This window comes from Chamaea fasciata, unplaced genomic scaffold (genome assembly GCF_029207755.1).
Source record: "Chamaea fasciata isolate MVZ Bird 193981 ecotype frontalis unplaced genomic scaffold, bChaFas1.0.hap1 SCAF_24, whole genome shotgun sequence".
NCBI lineage: Eukaryota > Metazoa > Chordata > Aves > Passeriformes > Sylviidae > Chamaea > Chamaea fasciata.
Genome location: NW_027094109.1, coordinates 4,751,580 through 4,768,363, shown reverse-complemented (window position 1 = coordinate 4,768,363; position 16,784 = coordinate 4,751,580). Strand labels below are relative to the sequence as shown.

The following is a 16,784-nucleotide window of genomic DNA, read 5'->3' as shown; positions in this document are numbered from 1 at the left end:
CTCGGAGAGATCTCCCCCACCCTTGGCCGGGTATCTCCCAGGCAGGAGCACGTTTATTATCCCTCAGCAAAGGCTGGCAGCACCTGAACGCTGCAGGAAGCCTTCATCCTTCCATTTCTGCACCTCCCTCCTCCTCTCCTTGCCCTCCCAGGGCCAGGTTTTTTTTGCTCATGTGTGTTCCAAGTCCTGGAAATCTCCCGCCGGTGCTGCCGTTAATACTGAGATTTTTTTTCTCTTTGTTTCGTTGCAGGGAGTGAACAGAATGGGCTGGATTTTAACAGGCAGGTAAGATGCTCCCTGGCTTGCCAGGTGTTCTCCTCCTTTCTGGAATGGCTGTTTTGCACTTGCTCATCACGCCGCAGCTCCTGCAAAGAGATAAAAGCTGTGAGGTCAGAAGCTGCCATTAAACCGACCACAGAACTCCTTCCCAGTTCCCCACGTGGGATCTAGTGACAGATTGCGCCTCTGGTTTCCCTCTCCCTAATTCACAGAAGCTCAGCTAATTGCAGAGTTCCTTTAAACGACCATTTGCTTGTGGGGTTTTCTGGCTTTTAAATTTTTTTAATGTCATCATTTAGAAAGAGAAAGCATGTCAATCATGGTGTCAGGGGTACAAATCCCTCCCCAAAGCCCCAGTGCTGTGACACTGGCACTGGCAGCGCCGTGGTGTGCAGGGACAAAGGCACGGGGCTGCCTCAGGAGTGTCAGCCAGCACCAAAAATGAGGTGGTTTGAGGTCTTGGAGTGCACAGGGGAAATTCCTGTCTGCAAGGCAGCAGGGAAAGGGACAGCAGGTAGAAATATGGGGCAAGCAGACCCCAAAAGAGCAGCTGAGGGGCCACGTCCCTGCTGTGTGTGCTCTTCTCCCCCTGCTTTGTCCAGCTAAAAGCATTCCCTGGCTCAGGGAGTGCCTGCAGATCTTCCTGTGTGGCTCTAAAAATCCCTGAGTGTCACGTCAGGAGGTGACAGCTCTCTGGTGTCCTCGGATCTGTGCAGACACTGGGCACTGCTGGCAGGGTGGGGAGGCACGGGGTACCCAGAGAAGTGTCCAAGGCCAGGCTGGAGCACCCTGGGATAGTGGAAGGCGTCCCTGGAAAGTGGAATGGGATGAGCTTTAAGGTTCCTTCCAGCCCAAACCATTCTGAGATTTTAGGGAAATGCCCTCTGAGCCCAGAGCTGGGGCCAGCAGAGCTGGACGGAGCCCTGGGAAGGGGCAGAGGAGTCTGGGGAGGCAAATGCTGCCCTGCTGCAGGATCCCAGGGTGGCTGGCAGCTGCAGCCAGGAGCGCAGAGGGGGCTGTAACTCCATGGACAGACTCGAGGCTGATGTTGGCACAGCAGCCTATCCCCTTCCAACGTGCACTCCTCAAATCCAAGGGCTCCAAGCCTTTCCAAAGGCTCCCTGTGAGCAGCTGCACCTTCTCCACGTGGCTTTTTGTCCCCCAAGCTCCCCTTGGTGGCTCTCCCCGTGACAAATGTCAGCCAGGCTGCTGTTGGTTTGTTTGCTTTGGCTGCTCCAGCTCTGGGTGGGTCTTCCCTCTCCTATCAAAGGTGTCCCAACACGCTCAGCCATCTTCCAGGATCCTGGAATCCCCAGCTGCAAACAAAAAGCCCTGTGTCTGCAGCCCCAGAGCACGGGCTCAGCATCCAATCTGCTCCCCAGGGGGGATAAAAGGAAATTCCTTGCAGACAGAAATGAGCAGGAGATCGTTGCAAACTCCTCCCGTGGCAACACCAAGGTGTTGGAGCTGGGCTGGGGTTAATCGAGGAGAGCTGGTGGAGCAATGCTGATTTACACCCCGTGCTGATCTGACCCACCATCCCCTGGATTCCTCTGAGTGATGCCAGCCTTGCAGGCAGTAGAAATATCCTCCTCCTAGAAAGAAATTGTGGGTTTATGATTTTCTTTTCTTATTTTTTCTCCTCCCACCAAAACGGCGCCACGGAATCCGATTCATTTATTCCTGTGTACCTGAATAGCCCAACTTAGCTGGGGGATTTAGCAAGGTTTAAACAGCAAAAGGCTCTGAACCAGCTCGTTTCATTGTTTTATTTTATTTCTAATCTGCTCTGATTCCCCAGAGTCCAGCAGAGGGGTTTGCAGTGACGCCAGGGATGGGGATGGGACAGGCCCTGAGTGGACACAGGCCTGTGCAAGTGGCTCTTTGTCTCCCTCTCTTGGCCCTCCCAAGGCCACGGGTAGAGTGATTTTTAAACCATTATTATTTTAAATAATAATTACGATTTGAAAGTTATTGTTATTTAAAATAATAACTATTATTTTAAATTATTCTCTTAAATGAGCAGGAGCCCGAGCGCACACGGGCTCCACACTCACATTTAGGGCTGACCTCAGCCGCCGGTGAATTCACCCTCAGTTCAGCAACTAGATTTCAAATGACGGGGGAAAAAAAGGAAGAGAGGAGAGCTGGGAATATCAAAGTGTTTTCATGTAAAATCAGGTGCTGTGCTCTTTCATTAGGGGTGGAGGTTGGTGGGTTTTTTAATTTGGTTTGGGGTTTGAGGTTGGTTCTGGGTGCCATTTTTTTTTTTTTTTTCCCCTTTTTCGTTAGCTTGCAATTCAAGTTTTCCACCCGAAGCCAGGGCAGGATGGTTTGAAACCCAACTCCAAACCGACTGCAGGAGCTCTCTTTGCCTTTATTTGGAGCGCTGGGCTCTAATCACTTTGAAGATCATAAATCTCACATCGCTGAAGCCTCTCCCCCAGCCTTTGTAGATGGCCTACATTTCAGGTCTGCTTCCCTCCCTGCCTGCCTGCCTCCCGTGTTGTGCTCCAGGCGGGATGGGAAGGGTGGAGTGACCTGGTTAGACCCCTTCCTTCCCTGCCTCCCCACTCCCTGCCGGGGCTGCTCTCACCCTGCAAACGGGCAGGGAGGGAAACTCCTGCGGAGTTTGAGGTTTTCTAGCAGTTTGTGGGTCAGCCCTGCGCTTTATGAGAAAGCTGCCTCTGATCCCTCAGCCTATTTGGCAAACATTTCTTCTCTCTCTCTCCCCCCCCCTCCTTTCCCTCCCCTCTTCAAACTCTCCTCCCACCTGGATGCAACAGTAATTTGTATGTGAATGAGAGGGGAAAGGGCGTGGATGGAAAAAAAAAAAGCAGCATCTTCAGCCTTGCCTATCTGGTTTGGCTTTTTTATTTAGCGAGTCTAATGCTGGTTGTTTCCTGTTTATGGCCAGGGAAATGCAAAGGCACAGCAATAAACTTTCACCTTCGCTGCTGGCAGCCTGCACAGGGACATCTGCCCTGCTGATGGGGTTGGGATGGTGGCCAGAGCGTGGCAGGGACAGATCTGAGCATTGCCTCGGCCTTTTCCTGGCAAAATCCAAGCCCAGTTTGCCTCAAAAGGGAGCAGGACACGGGCTGGGAGCGCTGGGATGGGAGATTTTCCTGCCCAGGTGCTGCGGTCTCCCCAGGCCTGGTTGGGTTTTAATTCCCCGCTCAGCCTTTAGGAAATACTGGATTGTTTGTTTTTGTAGCTGCTCTGGAGAGCCAGGTGTCTGGAGCTGAGCCCTGGGATAATGCTGCCTGCTGGAATACACACAGGGACGGAGGGCTGATGGCTTTGGGAGGTGCCAGGGCTTGTGTGAGTGGTGTGAGGGTTGAGCCCAGCTCGCAGGGATGTGCGTCCGCAGCTGGAGGAGGAGGATGCACAGCTGCTGAAGCCAGGAGGGCTTTTCCAGCAGGGAGGTGATGGCAAGACCTTCTTGGTCCAGGGAGGAATGCAGGATCAGCTCTCCTCCTTCCGGAGGAGAGAATGAGAGCTCCTCTCCAGGCCCTCCCTGCTCTCCAGGGCTGGGAGGGAAACTGTCCCTCCTGAAATAAATCTGGCAGGTTTTTGTGTGAGCAGAGCTGGGCAGGACGTGCCTCTGCTCCCTATCCAAATGTGCCAGGCACTTTTCATTCCTGACCCTTGCAGGACAGGCTGCCATTTGTTTATCCAACCTGTCATTACCATCAATCACATCAATCTGAAGGTGATCTGGCTGGGAGACCTGGCGAGGTTTGAGACAGGCAGGGAGGCCCTGAGGTGCCTGAGCAGGGCCCAGCTTCAGTTCTACTGTTGGTCCTTTATTCCTGTTCCTTGCTGTCTTTGCTTTACACCAATCAGGGCATGTAGTGAGGACAGAGATTTCCAACAGGGTTCCTAGAAAGCCTTTTAGAAGGTTTTAGAAGGGAGGAATTGTTCAGCACACCCAGCTGGGTCTGTTGAACAATTCCTCCTTTCTAAAACCAGGTCAAGCATCCTGAGAGTTACTGCCCTGCTTTCTCACAGGAGGTGCTGAAGGGGTTCCCTTCCCTCCGGACCTCCTTGTCCAGCTCCTCTCCCTGCTCTTGCCCAAAGAAACTTTGATTTCTGAGCTCTGTGTGGGATTTGCAGCAGTTTCTTTGAGGCGCCAGGGTGAGTTATCTCAGCTGATGTCCTGCAGGCACGCCATGTGAGAAATTCAAAGCGGGCAAACTGCACCCGAGATGTGAAATCCCTGGTGGCTCCTTTTCAGTGCCATTAATGAACACCCTGACCTTGTTTGGTACCTTCCACCCACACGTCTGAGGGCTCCTTGCTAATGGGTTTAGCATCCCTTGGTGCCTCTGGAAGGTGGGGAGGTGTCCTGACTCCCTGGCTCTTCCCAAAGCTGCTGAGCTCTGTGATTGCAGCTGGCATCAGGGGATGCTCCACAGGACAGCTGCCCCGTGGACATTGGGCTGTGCTGAAATCCAGGGGCCTGCTCCCTGCCAGAGCTGGGTGATGGACTCCCATCCTCTGATTCATCGTCTTGTGCTCAACCACAGACAAGTTCTTCCTCCCCTCCGTCCTTTTGAAGGTGCAGAGAAGGGCCCAGCTCGCTGGGTAGTTTGTTATTAATATCTGGGATGCAAAACTCCCTGCGCATTTAATTTCGCTCCACCAGGGCTTCCCTCCCCGCCGGGGATCTCTCTCAGAGCTTTTCATTCCTCCCCGTGTTCCCACCTCCCCCTGATCTCATGTGCTCCCTGGATGTCATCGCTGTTCCTGCTTGGCTTTTCCCACCCCCCCGTGGGTAGCTCAGGTTTCAGTCTGCCCTCCACATTTCCATCCCAGTCCTGTTCTGCCCTCCTCTCAAGGGGAGGTTCACATCCTGCTTCCTTCTCCCCTCTGGGGATCAATTCAGATTTCACTCTCTCTTCTCCCCGTTGCCCCGGGGGATCAGCCCGAGTCTTGCATCTGCTTTTCATCTCTTGAGCCTCCCCTGGCTGGAAATCAGGGCTGGCCTTGAACCTGCCTCGCCTGACACTGGATCTAAGCTCGGCTCTGCCCTGGCCTTTCCCTTTTGAAGTCTCCCTGCTCTGTCCTAGGGACAGGCTGATTGCATAAATTTGTTTGTGTGCAGGCTCCTCATGGAAATGCAGCCCTTTGGGAAAGCATCAGAGAAAGCCCTGGCTCCAGGGAAAGTCCTCGGTGTCTAAATCTGGCCCTGCTTTGCTTAGGACAGATATGCAGAGGAGGAACCCCTTCTTCAGGCTGGGTTTGTTCTGGCACCTCGGGTGAGCTCGCTGGGAATGAACTCCAAAACAGGCCAGGGGAACTTGGGAGGGGAAGGGGGATGCAATTAGGAGCAGGGATTTGGCCTTTTTAATTGCTTTTCTCAAGAGGTGGACTGAAACCACTGAATTAATTTGTTGACAGCAACCCGGAGTTGGCTGGATTTTATCCGTTCCTCAACATCCAGCTGCAGTCCATTCCCAGACTCCTGCTCTCCTGCTCTTAAAGGGCAAACCCCGTTCATAACGTGGTTCCTACACCTGTTTCCTTGGCAAAATCCCTGGTGCAGCTGTTTCAGAGCTGTCTGAGAGGGAGAGACAGAGATCTTTGTGCAGATTCCCTGCTCGTCCTTCGGGAAACGCTTTCTGTGCTCGCAGGGGACGAGCCCCAGTTTCACAGATGTGTCTGAAGGGTCACAGGACTCGTTTTCCACAACAGAAACTCAGCCCAAGGCACGGCTGTCCCTGGCCAGCCACACTCCAGGCGGCCCAGCGCCTTTCTGAGGGCTCAGTGCCACCAACTGCTGTGACTGGATTGTCACTCCCAGCGAGTCACCACTAACGAGGGCAGAGCTCCGAGTCCTTGAAGGCCTTTCATCTGCTGAGCTCCAAGAATTCACCCCAAACCTGCACCACCCAGCCAGGGTGGGGCCCTGCACCCGTCCTGCACGGGGACAAGTCCCAGCACACGGAGGGGAAGGTGATGGGTTCCAAGCAAGGCCTCTAATTTTGGACATCAGAGGGCACTTTCTCCCTCCCCAGAGGTGCTGCGCTGCTCCCTGTGGGTTTATCCAGCAGGGAACTCTCCTGCCTGCTTCCCAACCTGAGGAATTTGGGTTGGGAGAGCAGAGAGCTGGCTCTGAGCTCCCCCAACCCTTGGACTTCATCCCTCACCCCAAATGAAACCCCAAATGAAACCCCAAATGAAATGGGATGCTGTCCCATCTTCCTCACTCTCCCTTTTCTCTTTTAATGACTCTGCTCAGTTCAGTGCAATCCCTCCTCTCCTGTCCCAGCTCCCTGGGGCGTGGCAGCCGGTGCCAAAAAAGTGCCAGGGCCCGACGGGAGAGGCCCGTGGAGCTGGGATGGAGCCAGCCCCAGCCTGATTCCCAGTTAATTCCTCCGAAAAGTGGGATGTGGCGGCGAGTCCCTGCCAAGGGGACTGTGTGGACACTGTCCCCGTGGGTGACCAGCCCAGGGATACCCACACAGTGCCAGGAGTTTGCATTGTCACTGCCAGAAGGCACAGGGAGAACTGAACGAACTGAGATTCCTCCCCACGGGCAAGGGATGCATGAGGAAAAAAAATAATAATAATTAAAAAAAAAGGACATTTTTCATGCAGGGCAGATTCTCAGCCCAGAAAATCCCAATAAGGCAACTCTGGAGTGGAACAGGAACGTGCTCGGGCTCCAGGGGACCTGTGCGAGCTTGCAGGAGGGCAGGGGAGAAGCCATGGAGTGGTGTGTGTGAAATCAGGGTGATAAGGAAAGGGGCAGGGATGCAGGCCAGGGTGGGAGCAGAGCAGATAAGCACGGGGGTGTGGGCAGAGGTGGAGTTCTGGAGAGGTTTGGGAGTTGGGCAAGTGAAATGGAGACAGAGAGAGAGGTGCAGGGAGCAGTGCTGCAACGCACGGCCAGGCTGGGGCAGGGGGTGAGGAAGGGGCAGGGAGGGAGAAATCACAGCCTTGACGGTGGGGAAATCATTTCCCGTGCTCTGAGTGGAGCTCCTGGCCGCTCTGACCGAGAAAACGGCATCTCCCCCCTGCCTGTTGTTAAACTGCTCCCAGTTGGGGATGCCCACGGGCCTGAATGTCCCTGGTAAAAGGGATAAGCTGCTTTTTTCAGTGTCTTTTGAGCAGCCATGTGGCCCCTGAGCACAGAGCACTCAGCAGGCTCTGGGCCTGGCCAGGACACTCCCACCGGAGCAGGTGTTGGACGGCCAGGGCAGGTGCTCTTCCCACCTCTGCCTTTGCCTCTCCTCTCCCTTGCCCAGCTCCTGTGCCACAGGTGATCACCTGAGGTTCAGCACAGCAAGGGGAGGGGGGACTTCTCTCTCTTCCCTGTTTGTTTGGCAGCAAAAATTCCAGGGAAAAGCCGTATCAGAGAGCCCACAAAGGCTGTTTGTTTTCTCCTGTCGAGCGTGCAGCTTGGCTTCTCCTGAAGTTTTGACTTCCCACCCCTGCTCTGACTCCAGCACAACCATTTCCATCCCAAGCTGAAGCTGAGGATAAACCCTATCAGATCAGAGCTCAATTCATAAACTCAAAGGCCTCGTGTAGGGCGATGCAGGTGTGCTGAGGTTTGGGGTTGCATTTGAATTTTCCAGCGTGCTGCCACGGCTGAGCTTTAGGACAGAGCCTGTTCAGGAGTTAATCCCACGCTGAATTCCTCTCTGTCACGCTGACAGCTTCCAAAAATTCCCAGCCTTCAGTGGGACAGAAATGTTACAGGGTGAATATCGTGGCACCGACGTAAAGGTTTCCTGCCTTCTTCCCCAGGTGTCTGCTCAGCCCTGCTGCACATGCAGGATAGCACATGTGGAAATAGTAATTGCAAGCCCATTATTATTATTATTATTACTACTATTGCCATAATTTATTATTAGTGTGCTTTTTATTTTTATGGGGCCCACGTGTGCGGGTAATTCACTTACGCCATCGGAAGGTGGGAAGGCTCAGGGAGCTGCAGGAGCCTTGGATCCAGCTTACTGCCTGTTTCCAGCTCAAAACCTCCTCCCTGGGCTCGAGGCAAAGGCTTTTGGGGCAGCTTGAGGCAGCCCTGCTGTGCTGGAGAGCACCTTGGGGTGACTCAGAGTATTTTGGGGTGACTCAGAGCTGCGTTGTTGCTTTTCAGCGAGGGCCAGCCGCTCCAGACCCTCTGTGTGCACCTGATCCTCCTCTTCCCTCTGCCGTGGAGGGCTGGGAGTGAGTCAAACCCTTAAACTCGGCTCTGACTGTGAGATAAGGCAGATGTGGAGGCAGATAAATGTGTTTCAAAGAGGTCACCGGCTAAATAGGAGCTTCACAATGAATGGGGCTGTCTCCCATCTCCCACTAATGTGGTTCCTGCCTGATAACTGCTGCTGGAGAGGGCTGGCAGGGCTTGGGTAGGGAGATCCAAACCTGCATTTGGGCAGAGGATTGGAGGCTCTGAATTGGTGGCTGGGTGAGGAGGAGGACGGAGCAGTGAGTGTGGCACAGCAGGAGGATTCTGGGGCTGCTTTAGGGTCTGACAAAGGGGGAAATCATTGAGATTATCCCTAAACTGGGCTTAACCCACGGAGGGCTTCAACCACGGAACCCAAGGCTGGTCAATCTGAGGGGAATAGCAGCAAGCAGAGAGAAATTTCTCTGCTCGGGAGAAATCTCCCCAATTTCCCCCGCTCTGCAAGATGTCTGCAGGATGTTTTCACCAGCCCAGCCTTTGCCAGAAGTTCACAGATCAGTTACAAAACAGATGTACCTTTTTTTTTTTTTTTTTTTTCCTCTCCCCTTCTTCCTACTGGTAAGGAAGAGTTTGTGCAGTAATTGCAGGCAGGTTGGGAGATGTTTTCTTCATAATTCTCCTTCTTATGAAATGTTTATGAAACACCTTCCACAAATCAGTTACGCAAGCGGGCTCCGGAGCTTTGATCATTTTCCATCACCCTCAATGTGTTTCTTAGTTTGTTTTGCTTTTTGTTTTCGTGTTTAGGCCAGAGATAGGTAAGAAGCCATCCATCCTTGCAGCTGCTGGAGCCAACAACGGAAGGGACTCTCTCTCTTCCAGCCAGTCACCCTTCCTGTGTTTTTCACTCGGCTTGCTCGGGGGCTGCCCCTGTTTTCCAGGCTGCGGAAAAAACATCCAAACATCCACTTGAGATTTGCAAGTGTGATCCCTGCCCTGGCCCAGAGGAGCTCCCGTGCCTCCAGCTGCCGTTACCTGCTCCCAGCCCTGCCCTGGGCCTCCCCTCAGGGCCCCAGGGGAGGAAGGTGCTGGAGATTCACAGCCAAGAGCCCCCACGCCTCACCTGGGCCGTGGGGCTTTGCAGGTCCTGCTCTTTGCCCTCCTGGTTTTTCCGTGGAACGCTTTGGGTTGGGTGATCATCCCATTCCAACCCCTTGCCATGGGCAACGAAGCTTCCCCCAGACCGGGTTGCTTTCCTTAAATACTGTTATTTTTCCGAGTAAAGCTCAGTGGGAACAAAGTCTCTCCGTGACTTCTCGTTCCCCATTCCCCATCCACCATCATCCCATAAAACCAAGCTCCTGAGCAATCCCAGTGGGATCTGCTCCTGGTTTCCCCCAAATCACCGTTTCTCACTTGCAGCATTTCAGCAGAGCTCCCATCAAATGCCCCCACGAGGTGATTCTCTGAGGATCTCATCATTTCAACCTTCTGGGTTTTTTTTTTTTTTTTGGTTCCTCAAGGAAAACTCTTCTCGTATTTCCAGGCATTTTCTGCAAATCTGAGGCAGATGCACTGGGAAAGGAGGAGGCAACTCCTCCCCTCGTTTTATTAATTCGAAATTTACATTATTTTAAGGGAGTCTCATGATATTGAGTGGCCTCGCCCACAATGTGTGTGGTTTTTTGGGGTTTTTTTGGCTTTGGTGGTTTTTTTTTTCCTTAATGTACACTTGGCAATATTGCCGGTTTAGCCAGGGAAAAAACGGAGGAGCCGGATTTGCATAAACCATCCCCAAAAGTTTTTTTGGATACATCCCGAACTCCTGCTCAGGAACAATTAGCCAGCTGCAGGCCTGTCGGGGAGAGGAAGAGGAGGGCGAGGTAAAATTTGAGCCTAAACCCGCTGGAAATAGGTGCAAAAAAGGGGGAGAGAAGGATTTGTCAAGAACAAACCCCGCAAGTTCCCGCCCACTGCGCAGGAGGGAGAATTCCAGGGCCGGGGGAAGGAGCAGTGGGAGATGTTGTTGTTTTTAAATGGGGAGCCCGGTGCTTTGCCAAACCCACCTCCCGTTCTCACACGGGGCCATGCCGGGATGGGATACACACCCCTTTCTCCCTGGAGCGCCGCCAGCTCGTCCTGCTTGGCAGCTGGAAAAATTGATTTCACTTTGGAAATGGCTCGTGCCTCTTCAACACCCCACTGCTATCGGGATCACGGCTCGGGCGGGATCCGGAGCCCGGCTCTCTGAGACGCCAAAAACTTCTGTTTCTTGGGACTGCTCGGCCTTGGATGAAGCAGACAAACATTAATTTTTCTAATTTTTTTTCTTTTTTTTTTTTTTTTTGCCTCCAATGGATTCTTTTTAATGCAAAGAACATCCCTAAATCCACGTGCCTGGAGTGACTGGATGGCTCAGGGGTAACGGGGTGTCCTCCTGAGCCTTTTTGCCCGACATTCAGTGACTTATCGCTGTCGATAGCGATCGAGAAGATCTTTCCACTTCTTTTTTTTTTTTTTTTTTATTTTGTGCCCTGCCAGGCTAAGAGGGATGATCATGCCAACCTGAAAGGTAGGAAAGAGCTGGAATTCATAGCATGTCTACCTCTTGTTGCAAGGAGCAGGGATTATTGCAAAACGAGTTTCGGCGGTGTCCAGAGCTCGAGCTGTAATGAAAGGGGGTGTTGTAATCACCTTCCCTCCGAGCAGCACCTTCCAAAATGCAGAGGGGAACGTTGCAGCTCCGTGTTCTGGAGCTGTTCAGCCTCCTGCAATCCCATTTTCCCCTTTTCTCCTCTCATGGAGATCCATCAAAGCTTGGACGCGATGGCTGCAGAGGTCACTCCCAAGCGAAATTATTCCGTGTATTTCTTTGCTTTGCTCAAACGGGCAGGAAAAGCTCCTTCAGCCCCAAAATGTTCTCCTGGGATGGTGTTTGTGGAGCTGGATTTCTTGTCCCCCTCTGCTGGCAGGAGGTTGCAGGGCCTCAAGGCCGCATCGGTGGGGCAAAGACCCTCCTCATCTTTGGGGGATGTGGGGTTTGGAAGGGCTCTGGTGGGACCTGGGGATGGTCGGTCCCAGGAGTCAGGGGGAATCTTCAGGAGTTTCAAGCCGTGTCCTCTGTAGAGTCCTCCTGGTTTTTCCAGTTTTTGGGCATTAGAAGCTCTTCTTGCATGATGAGGAATAATCTTTGTTCAGGGTGTTCTCGTGCTGAGAAAAGGTTGGGGTCAATGTTTTCTTGGAGGAGAGTTCTGTATCTTTTACCTGTCCCCTGTGCACGGACACTCCTCACTCGCCTTTCAGGAATTAACCTAAAAACTTCCAAAATCCTCCTGTCCCAGTCAGCACGACCGAAATATTTCACCTACTACAATAATTAGAACAGATTTTTATTATTATTTCCTAATAAATTAATTTTTTAAAATGTATTAGCAAAGTTAGAAACCAACATGGAGATTGTGGAATAAACCAGGAGCAAGGATTCAGTTCTGGTTCCTGGGTCCATTTTTTTTTTTTTCCTAAGAATGTGGATTTAAGAATCATTATTTCTTTGTGGACAAGAACTTTGCTCGAACATTAAAGCAGCTCAAGAAGACCACTGGACACCTGTGAAGTTCTCCCATTATTTTTCCACAGCTTGTAACTGAGGGAGGAGATTTTTCCTTGCAATTTCTTGTTGCTTTTTGATAGAAATGGAACAAATGCATTTGGTGCCTGGAGTGCTGCATTTTCAAGCCTGGGAGATTGCTCTGCTTTTTTGAGGTCTTTTACTCCAAGACCTATCCCTTCCCATCCCCTTGTACCCTTCTCTGTTTAGTGCAGGGAAAAATGAGAGGTTTTCCATGTCCAGTCCTCCTATTGGGGCTTGAGTTGTGATCTGGAAAGGGGAATTGCTTCTTGCCTTCATTAAAACTCCACGAAAGGCTTTAAACTTTGAAAAGCTGCTCGGAATTGATTGTTTCCTGAAGTGTTTTAACTGAGCAAAGTGCCAGCCTGCCGTGGGCTTGGCAGAGCAGGAGAACTGTCCACGGGACAGAGCGGAGAGCAGCAGTGTGGAATGACCCTGACTTTCAGCGATGGAAACAGCAGAAAATTCCCTGAGAGGAGCTTCTGGGATCCCAGCTGCTTTCTACCCCTGCTCTACCCTCCTCCCTGCTCCCTAATTCTACAGTTCCTTTGCTCTTTTGCAGATTAAAACCGAGGACCTCAGCGACTCTTTGCAATCTGCCATCCCGCCTCGGTCGGGGCACCTCGTGCAGGGATCATCCATGATGCCAGGGAGCCAAATCGCAGGGGTGAGTGACCTGGCTGCCCCAGGACGCCAGGGAAACAGGCTGCTCCTGCCCCCCTCCCCAAATTCCTTTGGCCAGGGCCAAAAGGAGCCTGAGAGGGTGAGGAACACTGAGCTGGAAAAGTGAATCCTCATCTTCCTCCTCGTTTTTTAACTCATGGGTTCAAGGGTACACTGGATAAGTGCTGGGATGAGATTTCATCCAAGGGTTTGCTAAGCAGGGAATTGGAAAAGTGAATCTTTATCTTCCTCCTCGTTCTTGAAATTGTGGCTTCAAGGTTAGACTAGACACGTGCTGGGGTGAGATTTCCTCCCAGGGTTTTCTAAGCAGGGAAACCACCCCATGGGCAGGAAATCCCTTGGACTGGAAGTAATTGGAGGCTGAGGCAGCACCGTGGGGAAGTGTTTGATAATGTTTGCCCAGCTCTTCCTCATTCATGAGTGTCTGGTTAATGCCATTGTTGGAGATAGGATTCTAGACCAGATTAACTCCTAATCTGAGCCTGTTGTTGCCTCAGATTGATTAACACCAGGGAAGAAATTAATTCCTCGAGGGAATTTCTTTTTTTTTCCCTAAGGTAAAAAAACGTGGAGTTGAGCACTTAACTCTTGTTAAATTCCAGTGAGAGTTGGATGCCAGGCGGCCACAGAGATGCTCAGTTCTCCTTTTCCTTGCTCTTTCACGGGGTATTCAGGTCCATTATACAATTTAGGGATCATTCAATTTCTCCCAATCTTCAGAGCAGCCCTGGGGGAAGCAGGGTTGGTGAGCTGCTGCAATTTGCTGTGTGGTTTTAGGCACTTCACTCTGGAAATTCTTTCTCTGAAGAAACTGAAATCGGAGAGCTTTCGCTGTTCTAACAACCAGAGTCTGATTGCCTCAAAAAATGTCTTTATCAAGAGTTCACTTTTCCAGGGAAAAGCAGACAGTTCTCCACGTGGATCTCTCCATATTCACCGAATTCTCTTCCTATACTTGAAACTTTTGGACCTGCAGCTCTCCAGCCCCCAAATTCCCCAAATTCAGGGAGAATTCTTCTCCTATACCCGAAAACTCTGGATCTGCACCTCAAAAATGTCACCAAAAGTTAACTTCCCCATGGAAAAGCAGACAGTTCTCCACATGGATGTCTCTGTATGCACAGAATCTTCTCCTTCCCCTGAAACTTTTGGACCTGCAGCCCTCCAGCCCCCAAACCACACAAATTCAGCGTGAAATTGTGAGGAGGTGCTGTGTGAGGAGCGAAAATCCTGGAGTTTAATTGTTCCCTTTGCTTTTTTTCTGTAGGACATGAGCTCTCTCCACACCCTGCAGCAGCTGGTGTTGCTCCCTGGGCACATGCAGTCAGTCCCCCAGTTCCTTCTGTCCCAGTCTCAGGCAGGACAACAAGGTAAGAGAAAGAAAAGCTGAGGTGATGCCTTTTTTGGGGCTTGCCTAAAAACAGAGGCCAGACTAAAAAAAGAGAATAAAAAGCAGTTCTGTTTATTGAAGGGCCTTCAGGTACATTCAGGGCAGACAAAGCCCCCCGGGGGCTGCACCCAGAATGGACAATGGGCACGGCTTTGCACACTTTGATCAGTTTGGTCCATTTGCACATTGGGGGTTCATCTTCCAATTCCAGCTCCAGCTAATGAAGTCATTGACCCCAAGTTTGCTGCCCCCAACTGACTTTTGTTTCCATCTCTGGGGCCTGAGGCAGTGAGGTGTCCTTGACTGCCAGGCCTGGAGAGGAATTGTTGTGTCTGCCCGAACTGGGGAAGCAGCAGCAGCTCCCACTGTGTGTGGGGTTTGGAGTTCTGCACTAAAGAGCTGCAGGGTTACAAATGGGTGAAAACCACAAAAGCTCAAATCCTAAGGATCAGAGATGGATAAATATTTAGGGAAAACCTCCCTTCTGGTGGATGTCGGGTCCTCCCAGCCTGTTCCCACCCCGGGGATGATCCCAGATCCCTGTGGGAACACCCGGGTTGGAGATGCTGCTGGCACCGGAGCCTTGTGCGCTCCTCGGGTGCCACCTTGGGGCCAGGCAGGGATCCCAGCCTGGAATTCGGGATAAATCCAGCCCGACAGCCAAGGAGCTGCTCCTTGGGGGGTTCCCTCCCACTGCTCATTAATTCCAGAAAGCTCATCAGAGCTCGGGCTGATCGTTCGGACGAGGGAGGGTGCAGCCCTGCTTCCGTGCCCGAGATATTTTAGTTTTCTGAAATTCTTTTTCCCAGGAAATTTTCCGGTTTTGTAACTTCACTCTATTATTCATTCCTTTTCCTAAGAGGGATTTCTTCTTGACGTCCCTCTAGTCTGACCAATGCGAGTAAAAAAGTTTGCCTTTGTGACACCGAGCAAACTGGTCTGTGTAAAATAGTATATAGAAGAGACACATCCCAAAAATAAGAGAGTCATTTCCAGCCTTCTGAAACTCAGAGTCTGTGTCGTTGTGGTGTAAAACAGCGTCAGGAGGGTAGATCCAGGGAAGGAGCAGAGCAGGTCCAGTTTAGCCAGGAGCAGCTCTGGGATGAGAGGGAGAGGTTTGGATATTCCAAAGGGCAGGAAAGGTCTCCCTGCTCCTGGAACACGGAGAAATCTGCTCCAGGAAAAGGTTAAAAAAGTCCCTGTGATTCTGGTTTTGCCCCCCATATTTTTGCAGCATTTCTCCCACCCCGGGGATGTGGACAGAGGATGTTTTGGCTTTAATTCACAACCTGACAGATCCAAGGGGACTTGGATCATTTGCCTGTGCTCTTGATTTATCCCAGCACAGAGCTCCCTCCTCATGAGCTAAAATTCGGGATTATAACCTTAAATCTCTGCAGCTTGAACCCACTGCTTCACACACTCCAAAAGCGAGTGGGGAATTTATTTCTTCCCGACAATATATAAATTTTCCTCTCTGCCAAATGACGCTGAGTGATGGACGAAGATACTTGATGCATATTTACCAATAATTTTGAATCAGTTTGTTTGAAATACGGTCAGGACAATCTATTCCTTGCTGCCTGCTTTTATTCAGGAAAAATAAACATCTTTTACTGCAAAGCAGAACTTGCTGCCTTTGACAGATCAGAATTTATCTGTTCAGTGACCTTTTTTTGGCTGCTATGTTTGGTTATCACCCCTTCCAGCCCCAGGCTTGACCAGGACTGGATATTCTGGCCAGGAGCTGGATTTTTGTGCAGGACATTTCCATTTGCATGGGTGATTGCCAGGTTTTAATGATCCTTTTGCATGCACCGCCAGTGGAGGGTGAAAAATGAAGGCTCAGGTTGGCTTTGTGGAGGTTGGTTCAAGAGGAAGGCAGAGAATATTCCAGAATTGTCCCTGGGGCCAGCAGGGAATGCCCTGAGTGCCTCCTGATTTTGGGCTGTGGGTCCATGAATGGATTTCGTGGCCTTGGCTGGGGGCTGAACCTTTCCAACAGGGGATATGAATTTCAGCTTGGTTGTGTTTTGAAGCTCTCAGATCAATTGCCAGGTTTTATTCCTCACCCCCTGCGCAGCCCAAATCCTGACACACCTGAGTCGGGGCAGGGAGAGCTCTGTGAAGGTGGGAACGAGCAGCCACGGAGATTTTGGGAATCCTGTCAGCCCAAAGATTGCTGCTGAAATCTTCATCTCAGCTGTCAGACCGGTGATTCCTGAATCCAGCCCTTCATTTCCCTCAGAGCTGAGGTGTTCAGTCGTGATTTTTAAAGACTCCAAATGACAGAGCATCTGCCATGTCCCAAGGCAAAGCCATTGCAGTGATTAATTACCTGCACTGATAAAAATGTGCACCTCATTACCAGCCTGGATTTGAAATTCTGAGTTGTTGCAGCGCTAGGGAAGGGTTATTCCAACCCCAGCCGAAGTAAATAAATGGGACTGTGCACATCAGATCGAAATTAAATAAGGAATGGCACAAAGAAAGAGAGAGAGAGAGAGGGAGAGGGAGTGATTGATTCTGGAGATTATCTGTTTTCCCTTCTATTAGGAGAAGTCCATAAATTTCTACGGATTTCCCTGTAATTGTCAGTTATGATCAATTAAATATATTGACTTGCTCTGAGCAAGGTTATAAATCCTCACTAA

At 51.2% G+C, this 16,784-nt stretch overlaps 1 protein-coding gene across 1 annotated transcript in view; it reads left to right on the top strand.

Annotated features, from left to right (window-relative positions):
* POU2F3 (POU class 2 homeobox 3) overlaps positions 1 to 16,784 on the top strand; it is a 39,002-nt gene that overhangs the window by 16,115 nt on the left and 6,103 nt on the right. The window contains exons 4-6 of the mRNA XM_066203478.1: positions 251 to 285; positions 12,619 to 12,723; positions 14,008 to 14,110. Of these exons, the coding sequence (XP_066059575.1) occupies positions 251 to 285; positions 12,619 to 12,723; positions 14,008 to 14,110 (243 nt within the window). The remainder of the gene's footprint in view (positions 1 to 250; positions 286 to 12,618; positions 12,724 to 14,007; positions 14,111 to 16,784) is intronic.